We start from the raw sequence: 26,252 nt of genomic DNA, 5'->3' as shown, positions 1-26,252 counted from the left end.
CACACCTTTTAAGATCTTGTTTGAAATACTAAAACAAGCATTGGATAATAACACGCCAAGTCCAAGAGTTTTTCCACCCATTTCCTCTCATACAATATGGATGGAATACGGGTTAAAGTTTATCAACTCTCGTTAAGATCACAACAGTTGCATAATTCTTGAGAAGAAAGTAGGAAAAAGATTGTATAATCAATTTTAGTTTATTCAACTGTTATAATGACTACGAGAGTTGATTTTAAAACATTACAACTCGTTTGTTACGGCCCACTCGAAGTTATTCGACAACCATGCTTGACTAAAAGTTTGATAGCTTCTTGACGGCTGTAACAATTATGTGGTAATATTCATTTTTATCATTGACGAACCCTCATGAATACTAACGCAAGCAAGATTGTAAAGTTTCCGCCGCGATCATTCCAAAGAGGGGGGGGGGTATGGAACATGGAACCCTTTTTCCTCAATCAGGATTTCCGCTTATTTACTGACTTTTCCAGGATTCCTTGAATTGGCGTAAACTACCCAGCGAGCTGGAAAAGTTTTTAAAAGTTTAGCACCTCTTTTTCCACAAAGGTTAACTATTATGTCTTCAACGAATTCAAAACAAACAAACAAAAACATTCATACAGTTCTGAGCATGTTCTTCAGGATATGATGATGGACACTTTTGTTTGCATTAAATTTTGATGAACAAACGAATGAGGGCGAAACAACATCACCAAAGAGGAATTTTCCACATTAAAGTCAAAAATGAGGGGTCTGAGTTTTTAGCGTTCACAAAAGCATATAGTTGTTCGTTTCAAAAAGCGATGCAGTCAAACTGGTAAATTATTAGTAGTATTTGAACCGTTTCCTCGTCCCTCGAGGAAAAGATGCATTTTTCCACCATGTTAATTTGCAGAGCCTAGGAGGAGATAGGACTAGCCATTGCAAATTATATATACATTTATAAAGTTGTGAATTAAAAATGTCTATAAAGTCATAATCTACACGAAGGGCACAAGGAAACAGTTCAATCGTAATTATTGTATGAATAAATTGAGGGTTTTGGGTTTGGCATCTAAGGGAGGGGACGATCAGATTTGCCCGGGAACCCATCGATGGTCGGACCTCTTCTTTCTGAACCGGATGATACTGGCATCGATGTCTGCGGCTGCCTTTTTATCTCTCTGGTCTTCTTTGATCCGGATGTTTGACAGGTGAAGCAGGGCAAGGTTCCTCTGGGTCTTTTCCAGGGATTCCTCTAGTTGGTTGTTACCCTGGAGAAAAATTGTCATAAATGAGAAATGTGACCATTTTTTTTATTGAAGCAAGTTTTCGCGTTTCTACCTGCTGAAAATAAGCCTGGGTCGCCGCTTCCTGGGTTCCATACAAGGATCATATATGATGTCATACAACTCATAACGTATTTCCTAGTACGATCCATGCATGGAACCTAGGAAACCATATATGATCCTTGTGTTAATTAAAGGGAATAAGACACTATTGGGCGTTATTGTACAGCAATTACCAGCCAAAAGTCTATGAAATCAAAAAAAATCTTTTGTGATTTTCGTATGAAAATCAAGGAAATCATATATGACTCTTGAATGAACTCAAGGAAATCATGTATGATTATTGTATATAGATTAAAGCTGCAAAAAATTTTAAGGATATCAAGATAATGAGACAAAAATGTTACGGACGGAAATAATAATTTCAAGAGATTAAGCTGGCAGCAGTTTGATTTAAAAAACAATTTTATTATTTGATTGATTAGCACAAAAGAATTATAAAGTATGATATCAGGCAATATGAGATATCAAAGGACAGCACACGTGTTATCATCATTACGCCGCAAAATGTACAGAAAAACAAGTAATATTGCTTGATTTTGTAAGGATTTTTGACGTCCAATGTTTTAGAATTGGAATGAATAGCGAGAGTGGAAAACAGTGACGGTAACGCAAACTTAAATCAAATTTGAAGAAGTTTGAAAATATCCATCACATTTTTCTATGATTTGTGTTTTTGAACTATCGTCGAACGAAAACTGCTCACAACGTACCCTTTAGGCAACAATCAAAAAAGTCTGGTTGATTGTTAATTAGACAAAAATGCTTTCTTTTACTAATTGCTGTTTGAAAGTCAAATCGCTGCTTTAAGTGTACGCTTTGTATGGTAATTTAACCAACTTCAGTTACTGAACTATGTCTTAGATCATCATTGGCAAAATCAAAATTTCTAGCTGTAGGCTAATTTAATGCAGAGGGAAATGGAAAATAGTGGTATAAACCGTGGACAAATGTGACAAGGTATTGTGAAATTTATCCAAAAATAAAACAAATTGGCTGTAGAACACTAATTATGCTTTTTTGACGTGATGATAACAGTGCGCCAATTTTCACCCTGTCATCAAATTGATGTTTTGCAAAAGGTCCGGAAAAAAATCAATTGGTCATTCAACTACTGAAAATACACTTGTTGCCAATTAAAAAAGCTCAAAACATTTTTCAAACTTAACTATGTTTTATTAGACAACTTTTAGTGGCTTTTTGCTCTCTGTTTGTTTTGATATTTAAATGAAAGGAACAAAAAAAGATTGAATTCAAGTGTATATCTCATGTCTGAGGAAAAAGCGTACTCAGAGAGAAAACACAGTGAGAATGATCTCCAAGTTTTCCTAATTCAGAAGTATTTTAAAGCCCAAGTGAAACCTGTTCAACGTGGTATCAAGTATCAATATTCTTCAAATTGCACCTGACTTTTTTTCTGAAAATGTTGAAGGCGTTATTGAATGGAGCATGTTTTAAAATCTTCTCAAGAGCTGCCCTCAGTAACGGGACAGTCTTGATATTTTTGTGTCACTAAACAATTCGAACATTTACTTTTTCAAGTGTGCACATAAGTTTTCGGTATGAGTGTGGATATTCTTATTTGATGGTTTCAAATAAAAAATACAAAAATTTTGCGGAGACTACAAGATTTGCACAAACATTTTGTCTTTTATTTGCACAGGTTTTTAAGACGAAGCTCCGTAGCAATCTTGAGATGGTGTGACAAAGTGAGAAACTATTTTCTAACGTGAGCTGTGACTTCTTGCAGCGAATTTCTGAAAATTATTCTGAAGCTGAGTTTTTATTGTATTTGTTACACCTGAAGTCACTGAGAACTTGTCAAGTTTTACTTGTAAAGAGATCCAGGTATCAACCGAAATGTCGAGAAAAAATTTTGCCATAAATTTTTCAGAGGCACTTGATTAAATTGCGCTTTTGCATGTCAAAATTTATAATAATTGTCAAAATTTTATTGCCATTTTTGGCAATGCTCACTTTCAGTTTTAAACTATAAGAGCCAATTTTAATTATGGCTTCTGATTTGCTGCGAAATGGGGGTCCGGCAAAGTTTAACCCATTCTTTACGTTCACTTAATATCTCGTCTGTACACAGATGAATCCAAATACATCGGATTAGATCAGATTTGTGGTAGGGTAATGTTTGGGAACTTCTGATTGATTATTGTCTTGTAAAGCTGGATACAGTCAGCAATAAAGTTATTTGAAAATGTAGCTGGTAGATTGCCAGATAGTAGTCACGAATAAAACCATTGAGAATTGCATTTCAATTAGAATCTCATTTTAGATCCCTGTATTGATTGTAGTTTTCGATCAAAAAATGAAATAATTTTCGATCAAGACAGGGATCTAAAATGAGATTCTGATTTCCATTTCTTTTCAAACACCAATTTCTTTCAACAATAAAGTCTTTCAATACAATTGATACAATTTTAATAGACAAATTGTTTTTCGAAACGTTTGATTTTATTTCTACAAACTATGTAAAATCAAACGTTTCGAAAAGTTTTTCGAAACGTTTCATTTTATTTCTACAAACTATGTAAAATCAAAACAATTTGTGTCACTAATTTTTATTTCACATGATGAGTGTAAGAAAATGCAATAAACTAGAGGCAAATTCTGTACAGGAAAAGCTGGTAAGAAATCTTTTGGTAAGAGACTGCAAAATCGTCACCCTATTTCAAAATATAGACAAAAAGAGACGAAATTCTCAGTTACTCTATTGAGTTTAATCAAAAGAAACTACATAAAACTAATACCAATAAAAATAATTTTGCTAAGAAAACCATTTAAAAATTATTGAAATCAAAAGTCTTTCTGTAAACTGCAACTACTAGAAAAAGACAAAACTGCATAGAAGCTTCAACAGCAACAAAACAACAAAAAATGGCTCTATAAAGAAGAAAATGTCTATTAAATGTTGAAAAAAACATCAGAAAAAAAATCCAGCTCAAAGTTATTTGATGAGTTTTATTACAAAAAAGTATTTACGCCAATAAAATTGTGTTCGAACTAAAAACGTCATTGGAAAATTTTTATCAGCAAAAAATTTTTGTTCGCTATGCAAAAAATTTTAGATCTATTTTTTTTTCTGTTAAAAAAACGCATACATTAAAATATAGCCGGCAAATTACCTGAAAATAGCCGCCGTTGACCCGCTTGAGGCACATAGGGATTGCAACAGAAAAAGAAAAAAATCTAAGATATAAAAATCGACAGAAGTTTTCTAAGTTTCAAAGTGTTCTCATTTGTTGTTTAAATTCTGCATATTTAGTTAGATTCAAAAATTACACTTAGTTCAGCTTCTAATCTGAAGGCTTTTGAGCATAATACTAATGCCAGCTAGCAATCACTTCAATAACTTTGACAACATAATGCATGACTTAATGACCGGGTTTTATATGTTTATCCCGTTTCTTTTGATTTTGTTCTTTTATTCTTTCGGTATTAAATTTTACATGATGTTTTGTTGACATCTCACCGTTTAAAGAAAAACAGAAAATCGCGTTAACTAGTCTTCGGTTCTTAACAAGTTTGTAAAAAGACGCTGCCCCAATACAATTCAATTTTTTGAATGGCAAAAATGATGATTGGGTCGCTATTATTTCGCTGCTATTTGTAGGTCAATTTACTTTCAAAATTTCAAAAGTTAAGATAAGAAATGCCAAATTGCCAATCGAAGTCATTATTGATTTCCATTGGTTCGAAAATGGCTTGCTTTTGGTTCAATAATAGCACCTAATAACTTTTTTTTTCGTTTTTGTCATGTGAGACCTACCCTAATGAGGTCTCGTGCGTCTGGGACATTTGTGCCAGGGTGTCTCTGGTACACTTTGACCATGGGTCTGTCTAGTCTCTCCCTCGTCTGCAGGTCACTGTATGCAACTGGACCCAGATTGTATCCCCTCGTTACGTCTGTCATCTCGTAGTGCCTCGCATTCCTGTTAAAGGCGGTTCGATTCTCAGCCTCGCCCATGCTGAGATGTTGCTAAAGTAAACAAAATATGGTAATACGAATAAAAATTGTGTACTATTATTTAAATACAATAAGTTGTATGTTAACTAAAAACTTGACTAATACACTAAATTTAGTTGAGGACGAAAAGTTAATTAATTTGAGCGATGACCACCGAAGCTACTTAGCGCATAGAGCACCTTTACATTTTATGCCAGCCGTAGACAAGTACTAATGTTGGAAACTTTAAGGCAATTTGCTCCCAGTTAGATTTTCACTTACCCACCCGGGTCATTCTGAAGTTTTTGTCGTGAAGACTTAATAAGGCCCACTGAGAACTTTCACAGATTTACCACCCCCCCCCCCCAGTTTAGTGGGCATAGATCTTATACGCCACGCCCCCCCCCCCCCCCACCCAGGGGCACGTTGTAATATTATAAACAGGAATCAGCTAAAAAACAGCACATAACTTGTAACAGGGGCTCAAACAATCAAACAAAACCAGGGGCTGGGGTTCAAAACAGATTGGATCCAAACTTTCATCAATTAATTTTTATCTGCAATAAGACGATATGCTTATATGCTCTCGGCAAAACATTGTTGCCAAAAGGGGTCTCTCCCGTTATAGCCCACCCCCAGTTTATCAGTCAGATAACTTATAGACCCCCAATCATGGTAAATATACCATAATGGGGGCTATAATTTCATGGGGTGGGGGGGGGGGGGGCTGTAATGGGAAAGACTAGCCAAAAGTTGATCTCAAACGATGAAGGTTCTCAATTTTTGTGTTTTGTATTTTGGAGCATAAAAAAAGTTGAATTGTTACCATAAGAGTGATGGTTTCAGCGAGTCGCTGAGTGAGTGAGTCGTTCACAATGCTGTGCAGTCTCTTCTCTTCTCTCTCTGCTGAGTCAACAGCATCCGATATCTTCACTCTCAGGTCACGTGACTTCTCTATCAGATCACGTGACTCGTCTATCGCTTCCGCAGCCTGCACATACAATTAATCAATCAACAACTATTGAACTACCTGAAAAATTATATTTCAATTCAATTGTGAATTGTCTATCGCTTCCGCAGCCTACACATACAATTAATCAATCAACAACTATTGAACTACCTGAAAAATTATATTTCGATTCAATTGTGAGCTTGTAAATTTCATTTAATCAAGGAAGTTTAATAATTTGCCAAAGTTAATTAGACAAATTTAAATTAGTTCGGTCAAGTGTCTTTTTTTGCTGCTTATCACCAACAAAAATCGTCTCATCATTTTACCATTTCGTGCGGTCTGTCTTAGCTATACCACAAAGTAAATTGTGAATAATATTATAAATTATATTAAAAAAGTAGTTATATGTAAGCAGATCAGGGGGGGGTAAAAGGATGTACCTATGTATTAACATTAGGTATAGCCTATTTTCGTCCAATTTCCAAAAATGTACCCAAAAAGAGAGAGAACAATAGACCTGTCATCTTATCGTAATTACCCAGGGATAATTATCTTAATTGCCCCAGGGAAATGCATCCGCTCTAATGGACTTCAGCTAATCTTATCTACTTAACCTTTTTTGAAAGGAAATAATTATTTTTATGTTTTTTTTTATTTTTCTATTTTTCCACTTTTCAATTTTTGAAGTTTTTTATGTAAATTTTTTTATTTTAAATTTATTTTTTTTTAATTTTAATTAAATCAATTTTGGTTGAAAAATGTCTTTTTTTTCGTAAGGGTTTTGATGAAAAATGCATAATTTGAAATTTTCTTTTTTTTCCATTTGTTAGTTTTCGAAAAAAAAAATAGTTTTCATTTTTTTTCGAATTTTTGAGTTTAATTTAAAAAAATAATTATTTTTATAGAAATGTTAATTTTTTAAGAATATTTCTTATTTAAAAAAAGTTATATTTTACATAAGATTTATAACAAAAAATGCAGATTTTTATGTTTTTTTATTTTTCTATTTTATCATTTTTCAGTTTTGCAGTTTTTTTCATGTAAATTTTTATTATTTTTTTTTGAAAAGAATCGCTTTACTTAAAATAAATGTCTTTCAAAAATGTCGTTCTTTACATAAGGTTTTAGCAAAAAATGCAGATTTTGATGTTTTTTATATTTCTATTTTTCCATTTTTCAGTTTTTGAAGTTTTTTTAATGTGATTTTTTTTGAAAAAAAATCGTTTTACTTAAAATAAATTTCTTTCAAAAATGCGTTTTTTTACATAAGGTTTTTAACAGAAAATGCAAATTTTGCGGTTTTTTATTTTTCTTTTATTCCATTTTTCAATTTTTGAAGTTTTTTTATGTAAAAGTTTTACATTAATTTTTTTTTGTAAAAATGTTTTACTATAATGAATTTTTTTAACCAATCATATCATTCGTATAATTTATGTTAAAATAAGCTAGGACCGAGAAACTCTGTTCATTTTGTGTTTTGTCTCAGTTGAATATCAGTGGTCTTAAAAAAATGCAAAATTCTCCAACACTTCCTTTACTTCCTTCAACATCTTTTCTTTCGACATTTCATTCTGATTTAGATTTCGTTCCCAACAAAGAGGAATCGAAATTTAGAACAACAGTAACTGATAACAACATCGGATTATCCTTTGAGGTGGATTGCACAAGAGTAACAAAAAAAACACAGACTACTAGCTTAACACTTCCGAAAGATTTGTGGAGAACTTTAGAGGCTGCTAGACATCATAACCTCCACTTAGCCGAAGAAAAAGTCAACAATTCAGTACTTTCTCTCCCCACTTATTTTCAAGCCGTTGAGAGAATTCGAAAAGAACAAGGATTTCATCCACTGAAAGACTGCAAAGGTATTTTATTCCCGTACTCTCGTGATATAAATCACTACGGTGTATGGTGGGTAGAAGACATGTTCTCCAAACATGCTGATACATTTTCTACAAAATCACAAATCTTCGATCTACCCAATTTCCAAGACCTCATTCTTCCTCCTATCCAGGAAAATGACAATGATGAGAACCAATCACTTCATCAAAATGTTCCTTTCTCGAACTACAAGTGCTCTCCAATATAGGTCTTAACAGTTGCTTGTGTTCACTGATAAATTCTCCCTCACGTGACATCAATTGTCACGTCACGTGATGTTACTAAAAATAGAAATTACATAACTTTTAGGTCATGATGAACACTCAACTCTCATTGGTTACGACTGCTTTTACATGATCTCATTGGTTACGAAGTCGCAATAATTCTCGTTCTTACTAAAATTTTATTGGTTCGATTCATAAAGCTCTTTCTTGAAGATAATTCAATCATTTGTTGCTTTTCGTTTTCAATTTTCAGTTACCTTATTTATTCAATTCTTCCTTTCTTGCTTTAAAAACTCATCTTTTACTTACTTCAAACGCCACAGATGGATCAAAGTTCAGTCTCAGCTGACAGCAAAAAACCCTACGCCTTCCCCTTCTGCAAGCGAAACCATACGGGAAAACCAGTTATTCCTTCTTCCCAGTTTGATTATCATAATGAAAGCATATATTCTTTGTATAATGATATCAACGTGAAAGTTGAGGACAATGAATCCCAACCAAATGAGAATCGCCAAGGAAACAACAACCTTTGGTCTTTCCAAGAATACAGCAACCGGAAATTTCAAATCAGCATCCCAGAGGAGACTATCAACACAAGCTCGAATTGGACCCACTTGAAAGTCTTTCGCGAAAATGTCGAAGGTGAATTTGTTCTACATCAGATTCTGATGCTGTCGGTCTGGGAATTGAAAATTTTCATCCAAAAATTACCTGAGATGTTGAAAGAGGCACTACAATTTGAACCCTCAGAAGTTACTGCAAAGTTGATGATTGAGGAAACTTTGTTTCAGCCAACTGATGTGGAGGAAAAAGCAAAATTCGATGTGTTCTGGGAATTGAGTGAGACTGCTAGGCGAAAAGTATGTGTGACCAGAACATTTTACCAAGATGATCCGAATCGATGTTATTTCAGCATCAAGCTCTTCACTCGAGGGACTGAAAAGGACAGTTTTAGAAGGAAATGATTCCTTTCTGTCAGAATTGGGGAGTTGCAGAAATTACATCGAATGAGCAATGAATTTATTTCAGTGCTGAACAAAGTAAAAAACCCGACAAAATCGCAAAGTGCATAGAAGTAATTGTAAACTTTTATAATTTATGTGATGTTTTTATTTATTCACTTTTTGAATTAAATTCTTTCAGAACAGTTGCTTGATATGAATATTAAGGAGATTGTAGAGTTCGAAAAAGAAATCAGTCAACTTTTTGTTGGAAATACAAAAAGGAAAAATTATTTTTTGGCTGTCTGTCGAAGTTTTGACAAAAATGCAGATCTAGAAAAAATTAACAGAGAAGCTCCCTTTGGAGGTCTAATAGGAGTTGTTGATTCAAAATTAGAAAAACTTTTGAATTGGTCGAAAATTTTTTGTTTACATGCCACATTTCATGATGCAACGGGATACCTGAAAACAAATCTAAATATTGGTCCTGGGTACTGTTACATGGTTCCATTCCTTAATTCAAAATTTAACTTTTGTTTCTTGGGACATATAACAGGTCTAGCATATGGTTGTTTTCTGAAATTTTCACCACGATTCCATTCAATCAAAGTGTGAATCATTATAAACACGAACAAAAATCAGTTGCGCTCTAATGACAGATCATAGCAATCACGCAGCTGACTTTATTTTCGATAATAACAATCAGGAGCGACCTCCTTGGAAAATTTGCGGACGCACTTGCTTTCTAACAGCTTTTTTGTCAATATTCCAGTGCTTAGTTGTATTAATACTTCTTCTTTTTCAATTATCAACCTTATTTTTGCTAGAACTTGTGACGAACGAACAGTTTGGACCGCTATTCTTTCAAGTGCTGTAGGTTACATACTTCCTAATCCCAGAGCATAAAATAAACAAGATTATATCAACGAAGGAACGCATTCTGATGTATCTTGTTGGGCCTTCCGGATCTGATATGCTGCAAATGAAAACTTTTCAACCCACGTTTGATCGAATTTTATACTTTTATAAGCACTTTTAGACAATTTACGATACAATGATGCAATCAATTGCAGGCATAGAATTCATTCAGGGTGTTGACTTTGAATTAATTGAGAACTTACCAGCTGACGGCACAAAATATTTACTTATATTCGATGACTCATTAGACATTCTTTCCAAGTCGGAAAAATTCAACGAAATTGCGACAGCCGGCAGACATCGAAATTTAAATTGTGTTTATATCAAACATAATCTCTTCCACAAAAATAAAACTGGACGTGATGCCGAGCTTCAGACTACTCACATTGTTTTGTTCAAATCACCCAGAGATCTGCAGCAAATTGATATATTGGGAAGACAAATGGGTCTGGGAAAACAACTAAAACAATGGTATGATGACGCTACACAACAACCATATGGGCATCTTATGATTGATTTGAGACCATCTACACCTGATTTGTTAAGATATTGTTCAAATGTAACTTCCTTTCCTTCAGAATTCTTCGTACCGAACAGTCGTGCTCGTATTAGTGATATTAATGATAAACGCACAGAATTATTATACTCTTAAGCTCTTTCGCAATCTCAACAAAAAATTTCAACCAGCTTTCCTTCTACATTGTCCTAAGGAATTCATCAGATTTCTCTGTGAGTGTATTGTAAACTCGATTAAAGGAAACCTCACAGGATTAAGAAGAAATCAGTTCACTCGCTTCCAAGAACAACTTAGAAAGCTCACATCAAAATCAACAACCCTAAGTTCCAGAAGACTTATATTGGGCTCAAAAGATGGAATAACAATATTAAGTTACATATACCAACCTTGTATGAACAAATTTTCAACTTTCTTCAATGAGTGAGGTCAAAAAGTTTGTTCTTGTTCCAAAAGAACTGTGGGAGACCAGAAAAAGGAAACCATCGGAACCCTACAGCGAGATCTATAAAAAAGAAGAAACAGTTTTCCCAGATATCAAAAAAGTGAAAGAAGAACGCTCCGAAGAAACCAATCGTCCACCTAAAGAACTTAAGACAGACCTGGAATTTCACTATAAGAACTATTCTGAGACATTGAAAACTTTGAAAGAGATATACGAAAACAAACGGTTAAAATTTCACTTTCCAATACACTTATTGTCGACAACGTTGACACAGGAGTTGACCTAAAAACATTCCTTCATTCAATTAAATTGAAGAACGCTCCAGTTGATCCAAACTATTTCCTTATTCTTAAAGTTCTAAATCTGAGACCACATCTGGTTAAAAACAATATTTTGAGGACACAGTACGGCTCAGACTGGTTCAATTACAGTTTCAGATAGAATCAAATTGCAGAAGTTGTATAAAGGGAAGGGACCACCAGCTTTCGGTTCTATCAACAACCTAACAAAAGCAAGTGGAATCAGTCGCGAGAAAGTTACAGAATTTTTACAATCAAAAGACTCTTATACAAAATATAAAGGAATCAGACGAAAATTTCCCCGGCTAAATGCGCATGCTCGCTATATTGATGAGATTTGGTGCTTGGATCTTGCGCAAATGGATAAACTATCACGATGGAATCGAGGTATCAACTTTTTACTCGTTACTGTTGATGTTTTTTCTCGATTTTTGCGAGTGGAAGCATTGCGAAGCAAAGGAGCAGAGGGTGTGAAAGCAGCATTTATCAAGATGTGTTCGAAAAAGAACGAACTCAATTTCCCAAAAAAATTATGGCTAGATCAAGGAAAAGAGTTTTTTGGAGATATGGCTAATTTCTGCGAGGATGTGGGAGTCAAATATTATCACACTTATAGTGAAACCAAAGTAGCTTTTGGCGAGAGAGCTATACGAACCCTGAAAGTTTTAATTTACCACTACCTGGAAGAAAACGACACATTAACCTATATCAAAGAACTGCAAATGTTTGTTGACGTCATTAACTCAAGAATCAATCGGAATATTGGGTTGGCGCCCAAAGATGTAGTAAATGCTGACTTTTTGACTGTCATGTACAAGCGAATGAAGCTACGAAAAAATACAAAGCCCAAGTTTCAAGTAGGAGATAAAGTTAGGTTGGCATTAGCTGAGGGCAAATTTCAGAAAGGATATTAACCTCACTATACACATGAAATTTTCCTAGTTCGAAAAATAAATACTTCAGCGCCCTTCCCGACATTTTTTGTTGTTGATCAGAAAGGAGAAATCATTGATGGAATCTTTTACGAACAAGAATTGTCAAAAGTTGCATAATCATTTTTCAATTAGTCGCGCTAGAAAATGGACGGTTACAATCTACCTTATTTTAAAGGAGTTCCTCGTCAGAGAGGCGTGGCTTTGGAGCCTTGGCTAGAACAGTCCTTAGGACAACTCTTCCCATTCTCAAGAAATACGTTTTACTTGCAGCAAAAAAAAAATGGACGAGATGTAATCGAGTCAGCCATTCCCGAAATTGGTGGTGTTTTATCAGGACAGATTTCGATTAAAAAAGCAGTAAAGAAGACTGCAAAATCAACAATACAGAAACAAGTTGGTGGTGGTATGAAAAAGAGGAAAAACACTAGACAAAGTGTTACTCGACAAAAAATTCGCAAAGACTTTTTGAAGAACCTTGACTAATCATTTTTCCAAACAAATGTCACACAGAACAGTCAAACATCATGTATTCGTTTTATCTAGAATTGGTATCCAACGCTTCCTCTCAAGTTTACCCTCAAAATGCAATGGCTTCGTTCACCAATTTTCTTCCCGACAAAATTGAACTGGATGGATCATGGGAAGTAGCTTTAGTCGAAGTATCATGTCCCGGTATATGTTATAACATTGAAGGAGGATTGATGACATTTCACTATGATGAGAAATTTAAGCATGAATTCGCTATTCCACCAGCAGTTTTTAACTCTATGGACGAATTTGCGAAGAGTCTTACAGATATACCCAAAAAAAACACGACATCCCAAAAACTTAGATCCTCAATTTTCTATCAACATCGACAAAAAAAGTCGACGACTAACTTTTTGCAACAGAGGATCTCAAAATGTATCCTTCAGCAAAAGTTTGGCTGCTAACTTGGGCGTTGAAGCTGACAAACCTGTTATGCCACCTGATTCGAAAGGATCATACAACACCAAGTCCTGGGCAACGGCAGATCTCCCTTTTGATATTACTGGAACACATACAGTTTTACTCTACTTGGATATAGTTGAACCCAATTGAGTCGGTGATGTGAAATGTCCTCTTCTACGCTCGTTTCCGTTCAAACACCGAGAGTTCCACAATGATGAGAATTTTAAGAGATCTCAGGTTCTGAGTTATCGCAGTTTCGAACACTTGAGATTCCATAAAGTAATCAAATCCAACTTCCACAGTATCCATGTAGAATTAAGAAACGCTGCTGGGCACCTTGTTCCCTTCTTCCCTATTGGTCAAGTTCAACTTACGTTATTATTCCAGAAAAAATCTTGATCATTTCCTCAATTATCTTTATAAAAAACGGTCGGCTAAAATGAATTCCTTGTCTCACTCTATGCTCGACTTTTTTGGGAAAGTTCCAATTTTAGACCCAATTCTTTGGTTCATTGAACAACAAATATTTCCAACAAATTCCTTAAACGAATCAACAATCGAATTTCAATTGGAAACTGATCGTAATATTTTCACTGACTTGCGATCTACTCGATTATTCATCAGAGGAATGGTTATTAAAGGCGATCGAACACGTTTGGATAATGACGAATAAACATTATTGGTAAACAAAGCACTTCATTCACTTTTCTCTAATTGCAAAGTCTATCTAAACAATGAACAAGTTCACAGTGCCAATTCTCTTTACGCTCACCAAGCTTTTGTCTCTGCTGAATTTTCAGGAACAAATGGAACCAAGGAGAGTTTATCCCAATGCCAAGGATATCGATACGAGATTGAGCCGAACGATTTTACAAAAAGAGCATTTACAGATACAGTTTTTCAAAAAAGATAAAGATGAATTTACTTTTTTACGGTCCGTTGGCAATAGGTCTAATTGCTTGTGAAACTTTACTTCTCCCAAATTTCAAACTCAGACTGAAATTGATCCGATCATCTCCAGCGTTCTATATGATCGATACTGGGGGGCTGACCTCGGAGGCCTTAATTTTGGAAGCTTGCCTTTTTACTAGACAGGTAGCGATCTCAGATAACTGGATGAGAAGTTTTAAAAGTAGACTGCTGCGAGAACCTGCCGTATTTTACTATAATGAAGAACTTTATCAACGTTTATCATTCCCGCAGGACAGAACCAGTTTATACAAGAAAATATATTTTCAAACAAACCAATTCGAATGATTGATATTGCTATGAATCTGAATAATGAGTTCAGTGGAACATACAACACTAATCCGTTCCATTTTCGTAAATGTGGTCTTCGACAAGTTAAAATTGTTCGTGGGATTCAAACTATTGTAAACTTGAAAACAGAAAATCACGTGAGAGCTTATGCTGAAACGATGAAAGCACTCAAATTTGATGACGACGGTCATAACATTCAATACAAGGATTTTGAAAACCATTTTCATTTATTTTTTGATCTTATTTCAACACAGGAGGCCAATGTCGAAATGCATTTTCCTGATGTAGTTGGAGCAGGAATTCGTTTGGAGCTCTACCTTGCTAACAATTTGACCAATACTGTAGAATTATTTGTTAGTGGTGAACGTATAAGCTCAATTGCAATTGATAAGGAGGGATCAGTCACCAAAAATGGATAATCAACAACTCTTACATGTTGTCAACAGGTTCCCACACCTAAAGTTCAAATATCTCGGTTCCTTCCCAGCAGATCTTCGGCCAAAAAATTTACCTACAAACACTTTTTGTATAATCAACACAGATCCATCTACTCAACCGGGCTCCCACTGGATTTTGCTAGCCAATAAAAATGGAAGGTTGTTCTACGGTGAATCGATGGGAGAAGTTTTGGAATAATATGGCATCAAGACGAAATCAAACTTTGGTTCATTAGTACAGGAAAAACTCCAAGATTCAGAATTGTGTGGTTTATATGCTATTTATTTTGCACATGTGTTATTTTCTAAAGTCTCGTCTAAATATTTAAATGATTTTCATATTTTGAAGTTCTTTGCTGATGTTTTGTAAGTTTTGACATCCAAAATCTTTAATTGTTTAAACATTAATCCGTAAAATGATGCAAATGGTTTTCAAAACTTTTTAAAAAAAAATTGTAAATTTTGTACTTAATCATTTGTATGTGTATTTGTATCTAATTTAGTTATTTTATACAAGGATTTTTTTCAAAAGACATTTTGTGAGGTAAACAGTGAATTGAAAAAGATAGAAATGTAAAAGTGAATTGAAAAAAAGTAAAATGAAAGAAGGCTAAAATTTACAAAATCTAAAGAAAATGACTTACAAATATATGTAATAAAATAAAATGGAAGTTCATAAAATGAAATACAAAATATATCTAAAGGAGTAGTGTGAATTCCGTCTTCACAGACTTTACGCTTGGGATAAAAGTATGACAGTCCCACTTTTTTGAGTTCATATGTGCATACTTTCTGATTTTCGACTACGCGAAATCCCCTGTTCGTTGAATATACCCGCTCCTCATCAAACAATACTTTTCTGTATTTGGCTAAGGGTTCCTCGATGTTGTTTTTGTTGAGCCCCTTACTGGATAATTTTACAGTATCTGATTGCTCATCGTAGCAGCAATAAGTTTTTGAGCACAAAGCAATCATTTCTGAGCATCTAAATTCTTCTTTGAACAAACCTGGAGTTCTCTTGTCAAAATTCGCAAGCTTGTTGCAACATTCACGTGGGAAAAAGTTGCTGCTTGAGTTTGCTGCAAAATTATCACTGCAGTCGCTCTGTCTCATCCAGTACAACAACGATTGCATTTCTGGTCGAATGATTTTGTCAAGTTTTTCCTCACTAAGCGCCATGTACAGACTGTCGGTATCCATTTCAATCAACTCATATTTGTTTGGATCGCAGAAGGAGGAGAAAAAATTGTACTTGAATTGCAACATTGTAAGTTTAGCGTACTGCAGAATAAAAAAGCCAACAATTATTGGTTCCTTGTGCTCGATACGCTCATTTCTACCTCATATATTTTTTCTGGTAGTTCATTCATAGTCTTGAAAAACCTGTTGTTGATAAACTTATCAACTTGCGGCCCCTTGACATATTTTGTGGTCGTATGCCGGCTACGATCCATTATCTGATACCCGTATGAGCTGTTACCTATCAATTTCTTAGTTTCAGCAACGACTTCGCGGCGAGCATCAACAACGTTTTGCACAAAGGACTGAAAGCAGCGGCGGGGAGTATATTGTAGGAACCAAAAAACGTCTCTTAGAATCACTCCTTTTTCCAGATAAAATAACAAAAGTGGAGTAATAATTGGTCCTCTGTCAAGCTTGAAACTAGAAATGAGCATTTTTCTTGGTTTTGACAATAACTTGTGTCGCTCAGCAAATTCTTTCATATGGTCCCCAATATTGTCTCGTCCAACTTCACAATTCTTAAAAATGGGAGGAAAATCTTCAAAGTAGGGGTATAACTCCTCTGGAACCTCCAGACTACAATCAACAACTCCGAACAAATCTCCTCGTTTTATTTTTTCAATAAGAGCATTTTTAGAAAGGGATTGCTGAAATGGATATTTCTTGTTGACGAACTCTTTTACTCCATTTATGTTGTCCCTCCTCCACTTTTTCCACTGACACTCCCAAATTTCAACAACTGTGTATCCTAATCCCTGCAGATACTCTCTTCGATCACGTTCCCGTGTCTTTAATCCCTTCTCTATATTTTGAAATAACAGCGGATTTTCCTCCTGACAGGGACAAAAAAGAAAATAGCATCCCATTGCCTCAAACACTGTGTTGGAATGAGAGCAGAAGCCATCGACGAGATAAGTTCCAATTTTTTTCTGTTTTTTGTGACTGAACTGTGACTGTATTAAACATTCTGGACGAGTGCTCTGCAAGTATTCGATTACCTGCTGCTCAAACAAACTCCTCCAATTCCTTTTTGGGTGAAACTTTGCAGTGTCGTCTTTGAACTCCATTTTGTGTAGAGCCCCGTTGGCATTTCCTTGGTCATTGAGAATGGGTAGAGTTGACTCGCATCAATGCCCACAATAGACTTGCACACATTTTCGGACTCTCTAATCTTTGTTTCGCCAACTTTGCATATCTGGTGAAAATAATCGAGGGTCCTCCTGTCAGCCAATTTCTGATATAGTTATCATATTCCTTGTCTTGCTCGCAGAATGGGAAAAATGCAGCCTCTGTTGATGAATGGAGAAATCTGTTTGCCAAGTTGGGAAGCTTATAGTCCAGTTTCAACATATCAATTTGTTTTGAGTGGTAGAATTGAATCATCTTTGTCATCGCATCAAGAGTGGGCACGACCTCTTTGTTGTTATACCACTTGAGAAAATCACGAATAGTGTTCATGTTCTCCTTTTCCCAAATGTTTTGAAGTTCCCGGTAGTTCTCTTCTGCATTTTCGGGAACTGTTTTTAATTTCAGCTGCTTTAAAGCTTCCTTTTCTTCAATTCCCCTTTTTTTTGCAATTCATGAACTTATTGTAATCGACTGACAAGACGTTATGGTTTTTCAACTTACTCCAGAAAATTTCAATTGGTGGCAGTTGGGACTCATTCATTTTTTCAGCACTGTCAAACCACTCATAAGGGAAGAAACCCTTCTCTTCACTGGCTCCATACGCTTTCAGAAAAATATCCAGAGTTGTAGCTCCTCCCAGGAAGTTAAGAATGTCCAGAAATTGCAAGCCAAGAAGGTTCATTCCAATATATTTGTTCCCCGTACGAATCACTTTGGGAACAACGTTTTTCTCTATTAACAGATGATGCAGAAGATATTCTTTTATCAGGTTCAAATCATACCGAGAGCTATTAAACCCGAAAACAGGAATAGTGCTGTAATAGTTCTCAAAGTCTTGTCTCAAATTTGATAACATCTTGAGCTCGCATCTCAGTCTCCTAATTTCAAGGTCTTCGTCCTCCTCTTCGTCGGTTTCAGCTTCGTTGTCAAATAAGTCTTGCACTCCGGTGGGTACCTGCTTGTCTTTCACTGGAACCAATTGTCGAACTGTCCAATATTTTTCTTCCAATTCCAGCATGAAAGCATTGAGTTTTTCCCTCATTATAAGTGTGCTTTTTTCTGCTATATTAGTCAAGCTGGATACAAAATCACGGATTAGTTGATATGGATCTTCGTTGCAAATGAATATTGGGTCTTTAAGTAGGTTGGAAGCTATCGAAACGCTAATGGGAACATGTTTTCCAATCCACGAAGTCAGATCAGTGTTTCTGAGTGTATTTTCGGGGACGGTTATTGACTCAAAATCAAATACAATAAGATGAGAAAAAAGCCTGAGTTCTTGCGGAACCATAATATTAACGTCTTCCAGTCGATCAAAAATGGTTTCTGCTAATTGATAAGCTCCTGAGGGATACCTATGTTGTGTGTTTTCGGAACAATTCCTTAGATGGACCATCAAATTGTTTAATCTATCGAAAAAGTGATCACATATGTAGCACCGGAATTTTTTGAGGAATTTGTTGTTGTCCGCTGTCCAACAGATATGATTTTCATATCTCAGCAACGAAGTTGTCTTTGTGCGTTTCATCAAGGAGCGACGAGTTAGTTCAGCAAACATTTCAGATTGTTCCGCAAAAAATATTGTATAAACTTGAATATTTCTGTCAGTTATCTCTTCAAGTACAGGAATATCGTCTTCAAGTATTCCTGGAAAGGTTTCGTCATCTCTCCTTGTCGCTGAGAGAAACATCTGCATCAATTCCATTGTTTTATTTTGTAATTCAACACTACCGTACAAATCGTAAGCTAAAGCACGGAACATACACAGGTTGTCTTGGTAGGGCTTTTTTTCACAATCCGAAACAAAACACTTAACGTGCTTGTTCTTGAGCAAAATAGATGGAATATTTTGAGTTATACAGCCTAGAGGAACACCACTGAGGAGAAATAAAAAAAAAGTAACATCTGTAACGCAATAAAACTTCCATTTTGTGTCTGGACGTTGATTGATTAGATTGGGTAGAAAATCTTCACTTCTCAATTTCGATTTGATAAAATTGAGATCTGAGTCATCGGAGAGAACATAGGATTTAAAAAAATGGGGTTGTTGTCTGCCGCGTAAAAGTATCGAAATTCGTCCGAGTTATGCACACTTTGAAGTACAAAACCAAAGGAAATGTTAATTTTCGCTGAACTGGGTAAGTCGTTGTAAACGAAATCCAATTTGTTGATCACTGTTTCGTGACTGAGTTCGAATAACTTGAAGTTATGCACTTTTTTTCTAGACAATTCAAGCACTGAGTTTTGTAAAAAGTGTTGAACCGTTCGAAGTTCACTATGAAGAGCGGGAGAGTCTCCATAGATAGTTAAGTCAACGTCATCGTAAGCCACTGGAACAGAATGCTGGTGATTGTTTCGTTTATGATGAAGAAGTTGATAATATGTGGAGAACGACAAATTGCAGCTGCTACGAGAAAACTTTTTCTTGACAACTAGAGACGGCGCATGTACAGAAGCAATGTGTTTCTGCAATTTATCTTTGTCAGGAAATGACTGGGTGCAATGCGAGCAAGCTTTTGCGTGAAGCTTCTGATGTCTGCTCATATTAGATCTCAATATAAGTTTATTGCATGAAGAACATTGTTCCGTTGGATTAGAAGTTCTTGGCATTTTATCTGAAAAGTAGATTAATGGAAAACTAATATAAGAAGTGAGATAGAAACGGAGTAAAACAGAATGTAGAAATAAAATTTGTGACGGAATAAATCAGATTGCTAGAAATTGTGAGGATTTTTTTATTCAACTGCACTGAACGTTTAAAATCAAACAAATGAAAATTGAATAAAAATAATAAAGAACTTCGTAATCAGATTTGACGTAATTATGACGATATTATGACGTAATACAGACAACACTATAACGTAATTATGACGACATGATGACGTAATTATGACGACACTATGGCGTAATTGTGACGATAGTATGATGTAATTGTGATGTTGTTATGGGTAATTGTGACGATAATATAACGTAATTGTGACGCTACTACGACGTATTTTTGTCAATTCAGAGACTAATTGTCTAATCACGTGAGAATTTTATGATTATTAATAGATGGCACAGATTTGTTATTGGGTATTCACAAATCAGAGGTCATTTACCTCCAGACAAAACCAATGCGATCACGTGAGAGATTTCGTTATTACATTAAAGATTTTGAAACTTGTAAGGTTTTGAAATTTCGAAAATGAGAGAATTATGGGAAGAAATTAGAACAATTTAGAAAAAAATGGAGTAAATTTCTTCGAATTTTAGGGTAATTTTTCGAAATAAGTTGATAACACTGGGTATTTTGAGCTCTAACTTATTATTTTTTTGGCCACGAATTCTGTATTTTTGGTAAAATTTGTTTTTTTTTTTGGGTCAGAATTGGATATTTTTTGGGAAAAAATGGGTATTTTTTGATAAGAATTGGGTATTTTTTGGTCAGAATTGGATATTTTTTGGGAAGAATTGGGTGTTTTTTGGGAAAAATTGGGTATTTTTGGAAAAAAATGGTAAAATTGTCAAAATTTTTGTATATCAGCACAAAATCGTGTAAATTCTATTGAATTACAATTGAAAATGATAAAATAGCATTCTCCACATGTAAATGAATGAACGAAAATTATTGTTGTTATAGCAATGCGCGAATGAATAAAATGTAAAAATGATTAAAAGTAAAAGTTCTGCTGATATAATTTATTTAGTAGATAAGATTAGCTGAAGTCCATTAGAGCGGATGCATTTCCCTGGGGCAATTAAGATAATTATCCCTGGGTAATTACGATAAGATGACAGGTCTACTGTTCTCACTTTCTTTTTAGGTACATCTTTGGAAATTGGACAAAAATAGGCTATACCTAATGTTAATACATAGATACATCCTTTTACCCCCCCCCCCCTGATCTGCTTACATATAACTACTTAAAGAGATAAAAATGGCCTGAAGTTAAAAAAAAAACAAGAAGTTTCTGGTATCTCCTCAACCTGGCCGATTGTTTCGACAAACACTTGTAAAAAATAAACATACCCGGAAGATTAGTGACCTGATTAGCGGCCTGATAATAGCCGCTGTGCAGACCGTTGAGAGGTTTCTTTTAAAAAACCAAAAAGACCAGAGACAGAAAAGCGATTTGAAAAAAAATAAAATTTCGTTGTGGAGATCTATGCTTGTATCCTAATCTCACTTGGCACACATGTTTTGTTCAACAAAACAGCTTTATATTTTTCCAGTTTAGGGTACTTCTATCGATTTTGAATTAGAGTCTAATTTTTCCATTTAGTTTTAACAAGTGAAAGCAAAAGAAATCTTTAGAGAGGTGAGCCATATATGATCATAAAATGTGATACTGTTGATCTACTTTTTCATACAGAGAGTAGTAAAAACCGACGTCATCAACAAAGGTTCTTTATATCCGACCACAAAATATCTACCCAGCCTTAATGGGCTCACAATCAGCTCTATTTTCAGGGAACAAATGTAAAAATAAGAATACAGATTAAAATTTCTCATTTTTTTGTCAAATTGCACTGAAAAAAAAACAACTTTGTAGCAAAACAAACCTGCCTGATTTGCAGTTAAAAAGAACCCTCAGGCATGAGGATTTAATCCATGTACAAATAACGATAAAACGATACAACGGGACAAAAATCGCAGAAAGACTAAAAATCAGCAAAGTTTTTAAATTATTCTCCAAAAAAGACAAACGAAACAGAATATTCAGGCAAAAAAACATTAAAAAAACTAGGAGCCCAATAATAAAATTCTTCGAAAAAAAATATCAACCAAAATATTTAAACGTCATTTCAAGCAAATTCTCAGCGCCGCACTATTTCAAATGAAATCAATTGCAAACAAAGTAAAAATCTAAGAAAAAGGCAGATTTTTTAAACTTTAACAACTGATAAAATCAAAGCTGATTAGAACTATAAATCTCAGGAAAATGATGAGTTGATACATGCTAGAATGCGGAGAACAAGGTCAGAAACTAAAACTTGAAAGAACAAAATGACTTGTTCTTAATTTTTGAAAGTTAAAAATTAAATTGAAAACATAAAGTAAAAAAAAAACAATTACAATTCCTTATTTAGCATAAAAAATGTATAGATGCACTCTTGCATAGGTTAAAAGGTAGAAACATAGGGTAATGTATAGAAAATATAAAGTATTTTGCAAAATTGTCAATTTTTTTTCAAAATTGCACTTTTGAAAAAACAATTGAGTAGTAATAGGGTGAGCAAGTCACCCCGGGGGGGGGGGGGTGTAGACCCCATGTATTAATATAGGGTATAGGAGTAATTTTTGAGAGAGGGTCTACACTAATGTATTAAGATAGGGTATAGGCGTACATGTATTAAGATTAGTAATAGCGGGCGCCACGTATTAGTTATAGCGGCCGCCACGTATTAAGATTAGGAAAAGCTGCCGCAACGTATTAAGATTAGGAATAGCCGCCGCAACGTATTAAGATTAGGAATAGCCGCCGCAACGTATTAAGATTAGGAATAGCCGCCGCAACGTATTAAGATTAGGAATAGCCGCCGCAACGTATTAAGATTAGGAATAGCCGCCGCAACGTATTAAGATTAGGAATAGCCGCCGCAACGTATTAAGATTAGGAATAGCCGCCGCAACGTATTAAGATTAGGAATAGCCGCCGCAACGTATTAAGATTAGGAATAGCCGCCGCAACGTATTAAGGTTAAGTATAGGGACCAGGGTATTAGTAGTATAGTGTGAGTAGATCAGCCGCATTTTTGGGAGCCGGTCATTGGCCTTTCCGCGCAGGGAATTGTACAGGCGGGGAATTGTACAGGCAGCGCGCACGGGAATTGTACAGGCGGGGAATTGTACAGGCAGCGCGCACGGGAATTGTAAAGGCGGGAAATTGTACAGGTAGCGGGAATTAACGGATAATTCCCCTCGCAGTAAATTTCAACATGTTTATTGGTATAACCAGCGCAATGTATTAAGATTAGGTATAGCCGCCGCAATGTATTAAGATTAGGTATAGCCGCCGCAATGAATTAAGATTAGTTATAGCCGCCGCAATGTGTTAAGATTAGGTATAGTCGCCGCAATGTATTAAGATTAGGTATAGCCGCTGCAATGTATTAAGATTAGGTATAGCCGCCGCAATGTATTAAGATTAGGTATAGCCGCCGCAATGTATTAAGATTAGGTATAGCCGCCGCAATGTATTAAGATTAGGTATACCCGCCACAATGTATTAAGATTAAGTATAGCCACCGCAATGTATTAAGGTCAGTTATATCCACTAAAATTGAGAAAATTGAAAATTTTTAAAAGAATGAATTATGAAGGTACAAAAAGACAGACACAGTATTAATCAAGTACATTATAAGTAATTTTAAACACAACAGAGAGCGCTCACAATACGAAAATTGATTCAATAAATTACAAGTTCAGGGGTACAGTATGAATTCCATCAGATAACACTTTTCGTTTAGGATAAAAATATGAGAGTCCTTTCTTTGTTTGTTCATAGGTAGCGACGCAGTGGTTGATTGTCCGAAATCCTCTATTTGTAGATGTTAAATTGATGATTTCTTCCATCACTCGCCGATATTTTTCCAATGGTCCATCTCCGGTCTCTTCCAATGTTCGTTTGTTCAGTCCTTTGCTGCTGAATTTGTACTTACCCGATTTGGCATCGTAGCAACAATATGTTTTGCTACAGAGACAAATCATTTCAGTGCATCTAAATTCTTCCTTGAACAGACCTGGTTCACGCTTATCGTGCTTTTTATGTTTATCACAACAAGTTCTAGGGAAGAAATTTTGTACAGCATCAGCTTTGAAAGAATCATCACAATCGTGTTCCCTCAGAGTTTCCCAATCTGCTTTTTTAGATGGACGAATGCAATCGTACAAATTATCGTGCGCTAGAGCTAAGTATAAGGAGTCAGTGTCCATTTCTAACTCTTCGAACGTGTCGACATCGCAAAATTTATCAAAAAAATTGTAATAAAGCTCCAACATACGTAATTTTGCGTACTGAAGTATAAAAAAGCCGACTATTATCGGTTCACGGTGCTCAATTTTTGATTTTACAAGTTCAACTTCGTATAGTTCTTTTGACACACTGTTAAGTCTCTTAAACAATTTCCCGTTGATAGCTTTGTGTGTCTTTTCATCGTTCAAGTATTTTGTCTCTGTATGTCTGCTTCTGTCCATGATTTGGTAACCATAGGAACTATTCCCTAACAATTTCATTGTTTGTGCTACAACGCTTGATTCAGGATTTTCATCTCCAACTCTTCTAGCATCAACAACCGATTGGACAAAATTGTTGAAGCATTTTTTGGGTGTGTACTGAACGAAGCGATAAATTTTGGTGCATTTTAGCCCAAGACTAAGGTAAAAATTGAGTAATGGTGTTATGACTGTTCCATTCTCCAACTTGAAGCTTGAAATTAACATGCGTTGCGGTTGCTTGAGTAAATCGTTATCAATTGCATATTCCCTCATATAATCACCAATATCTGCTCAACTAACATTAAAGTTTTTAAAGATTGGTGGAAAGTTCGAGAACTTGTATTTCAACCCATCTGGAACTTCGAGATCACACTGAACGTAACCAAATAATTTATCTTCTCTTATCTTTGTAAGTAGAGATTCTTGAGTCAGAGGTAGCTTGAATGGGAAATTGTTTCTCACGTGAATTTTTACAGATTCATCACCTTTGACAGTTTCCCACCAGTTACATTCCATATCTCAACAACTTTATATCCTTTGTTTCGCAAATAGTCTCGTCTTATTCCATCGTTCATCGTATTCCTTAGTTCATCGTATTCCCGTTTCTTTAATCCTTTCTGAGTCTCTTCCTCTGACATGCTTGCTCTTGCTTCCTGACATGCACAAAAGTGAAAGTAACAACCCATTGCTTCAAAAATAGTTTTACAGTGAGCACAAAATCCGTCTACATTAAAACAATCAATCTTTTTCTGAGTTCCAGTTGTGTAGTAGCTTTCAATAGAGCAGTTAGGACGTTGAGATTGTAGGTACGACATAACCATGTTCTCAAATTTCCTCGATTTATTTTGTCTAGCTTTAAACTTCTGAGAGTCTGAATCAAACTCCCATCTAGTGTAAAGTCCAGTGGGCATTTCTTGACACATTGAGAAGGGGTAAAGTTGACTGGCGTCTATACCCACAATTGATTTGCAAATGTTTTCTGTGTTTCGAATGTAGGTTTGATCCACAATTGCTTTTCTAGTAAACACAATAGAGGGACCACCGGTCATATCTTCGCGTATTTTGTCATGTAAATCTTTGTCTGCTTCAACGAAAGGAAAGAATTTGCTATTAGATGATTTGTGTAGACAAATATTTGCTAAATTACGTAGTGTGCAACCCAGTTTTAACATATCAATCCCTTTGTTATGATAGAATTCCATCATTTTCTGCATCGCTTCTAGTGTCGGGACAACATCTTTGTTATTATACCACCTGACAAAGTCTTGAAAAGTTGTCATTTGTTCGTGCTCCCACACACTTTCCAGGTAATTGTAGTTGTCGAATCCCGAGGGGGGCACTACCTTCAACCTAAGTTTTTTCAGAGCCTCCTGTTGGGAAAGTCCACTATTCAACAATTTTGTGAAATCCGTAAATTCTTTTTCCAAGGGATTGTGATCTCTCAACTTACTAAAGAAACATTCGTAAGGGGGTAGGAAAGTTACATCCAATTTGTTTGGTAAGTCGAACCATTCATAAGGGAAAAATCCTTTGGTCTCATTTGTCTTGTAAGCTTTGAGGAACGAATCTAGTGATGTTGCTCCACCAAGAAAGTTTAGAATATCGAGAAACTGAACATCGCCAAATTTAAAGGATACAAAATGATTAGCTTTTTTA

General features: G+C 35.3%; 1 protein-coding gene across 1 annotated transcript in view; it reads right to left on the bottom strand.

The window, feature by feature from the left end:
- Positions 1–578: 578 nt before the first annotated feature.
- LOC142355797 (tektin-like protein 1) overlaps positions 579–26,252 on the bottom strand; it is a 48,186-nt gene continuing 22,512 nt past the window's right edge. The window contains exons 4-6 of the mRNA XM_075407854.1: positions 6,116–6,280; positions 5,113–5,322; positions 579–1,256 (exon numbers count right to left, since the gene is read on the bottom strand). Coding sequence (XP_075263969.1) covers positions 1,074–1,256; positions 5,113–5,322; positions 6,116–6,280 — 558 coding nt within the window. The 3' untranslated portion in view covers positions 579–1,073. The remainder of the gene's footprint in view (positions 1,257–5,112; positions 5,323–6,115; positions 6,281–26,252) is intronic.

Source organism: Convolutriloba macropyga, chromosome 2 (assembly GCF_964194025.1).
Source record: "Convolutriloba macropyga chromosome 2, txConMacr16.3, whole genome shotgun sequence".
Taxonomy (NCBI): Eukaryota; Metazoa; Xenacoelomorpha; order Acoela; family Convolutidae; genus Convolutriloba; species Convolutriloba macropyga.
This window is presented reverse-complemented; position numbering and strand designations above follow the sequence as displayed.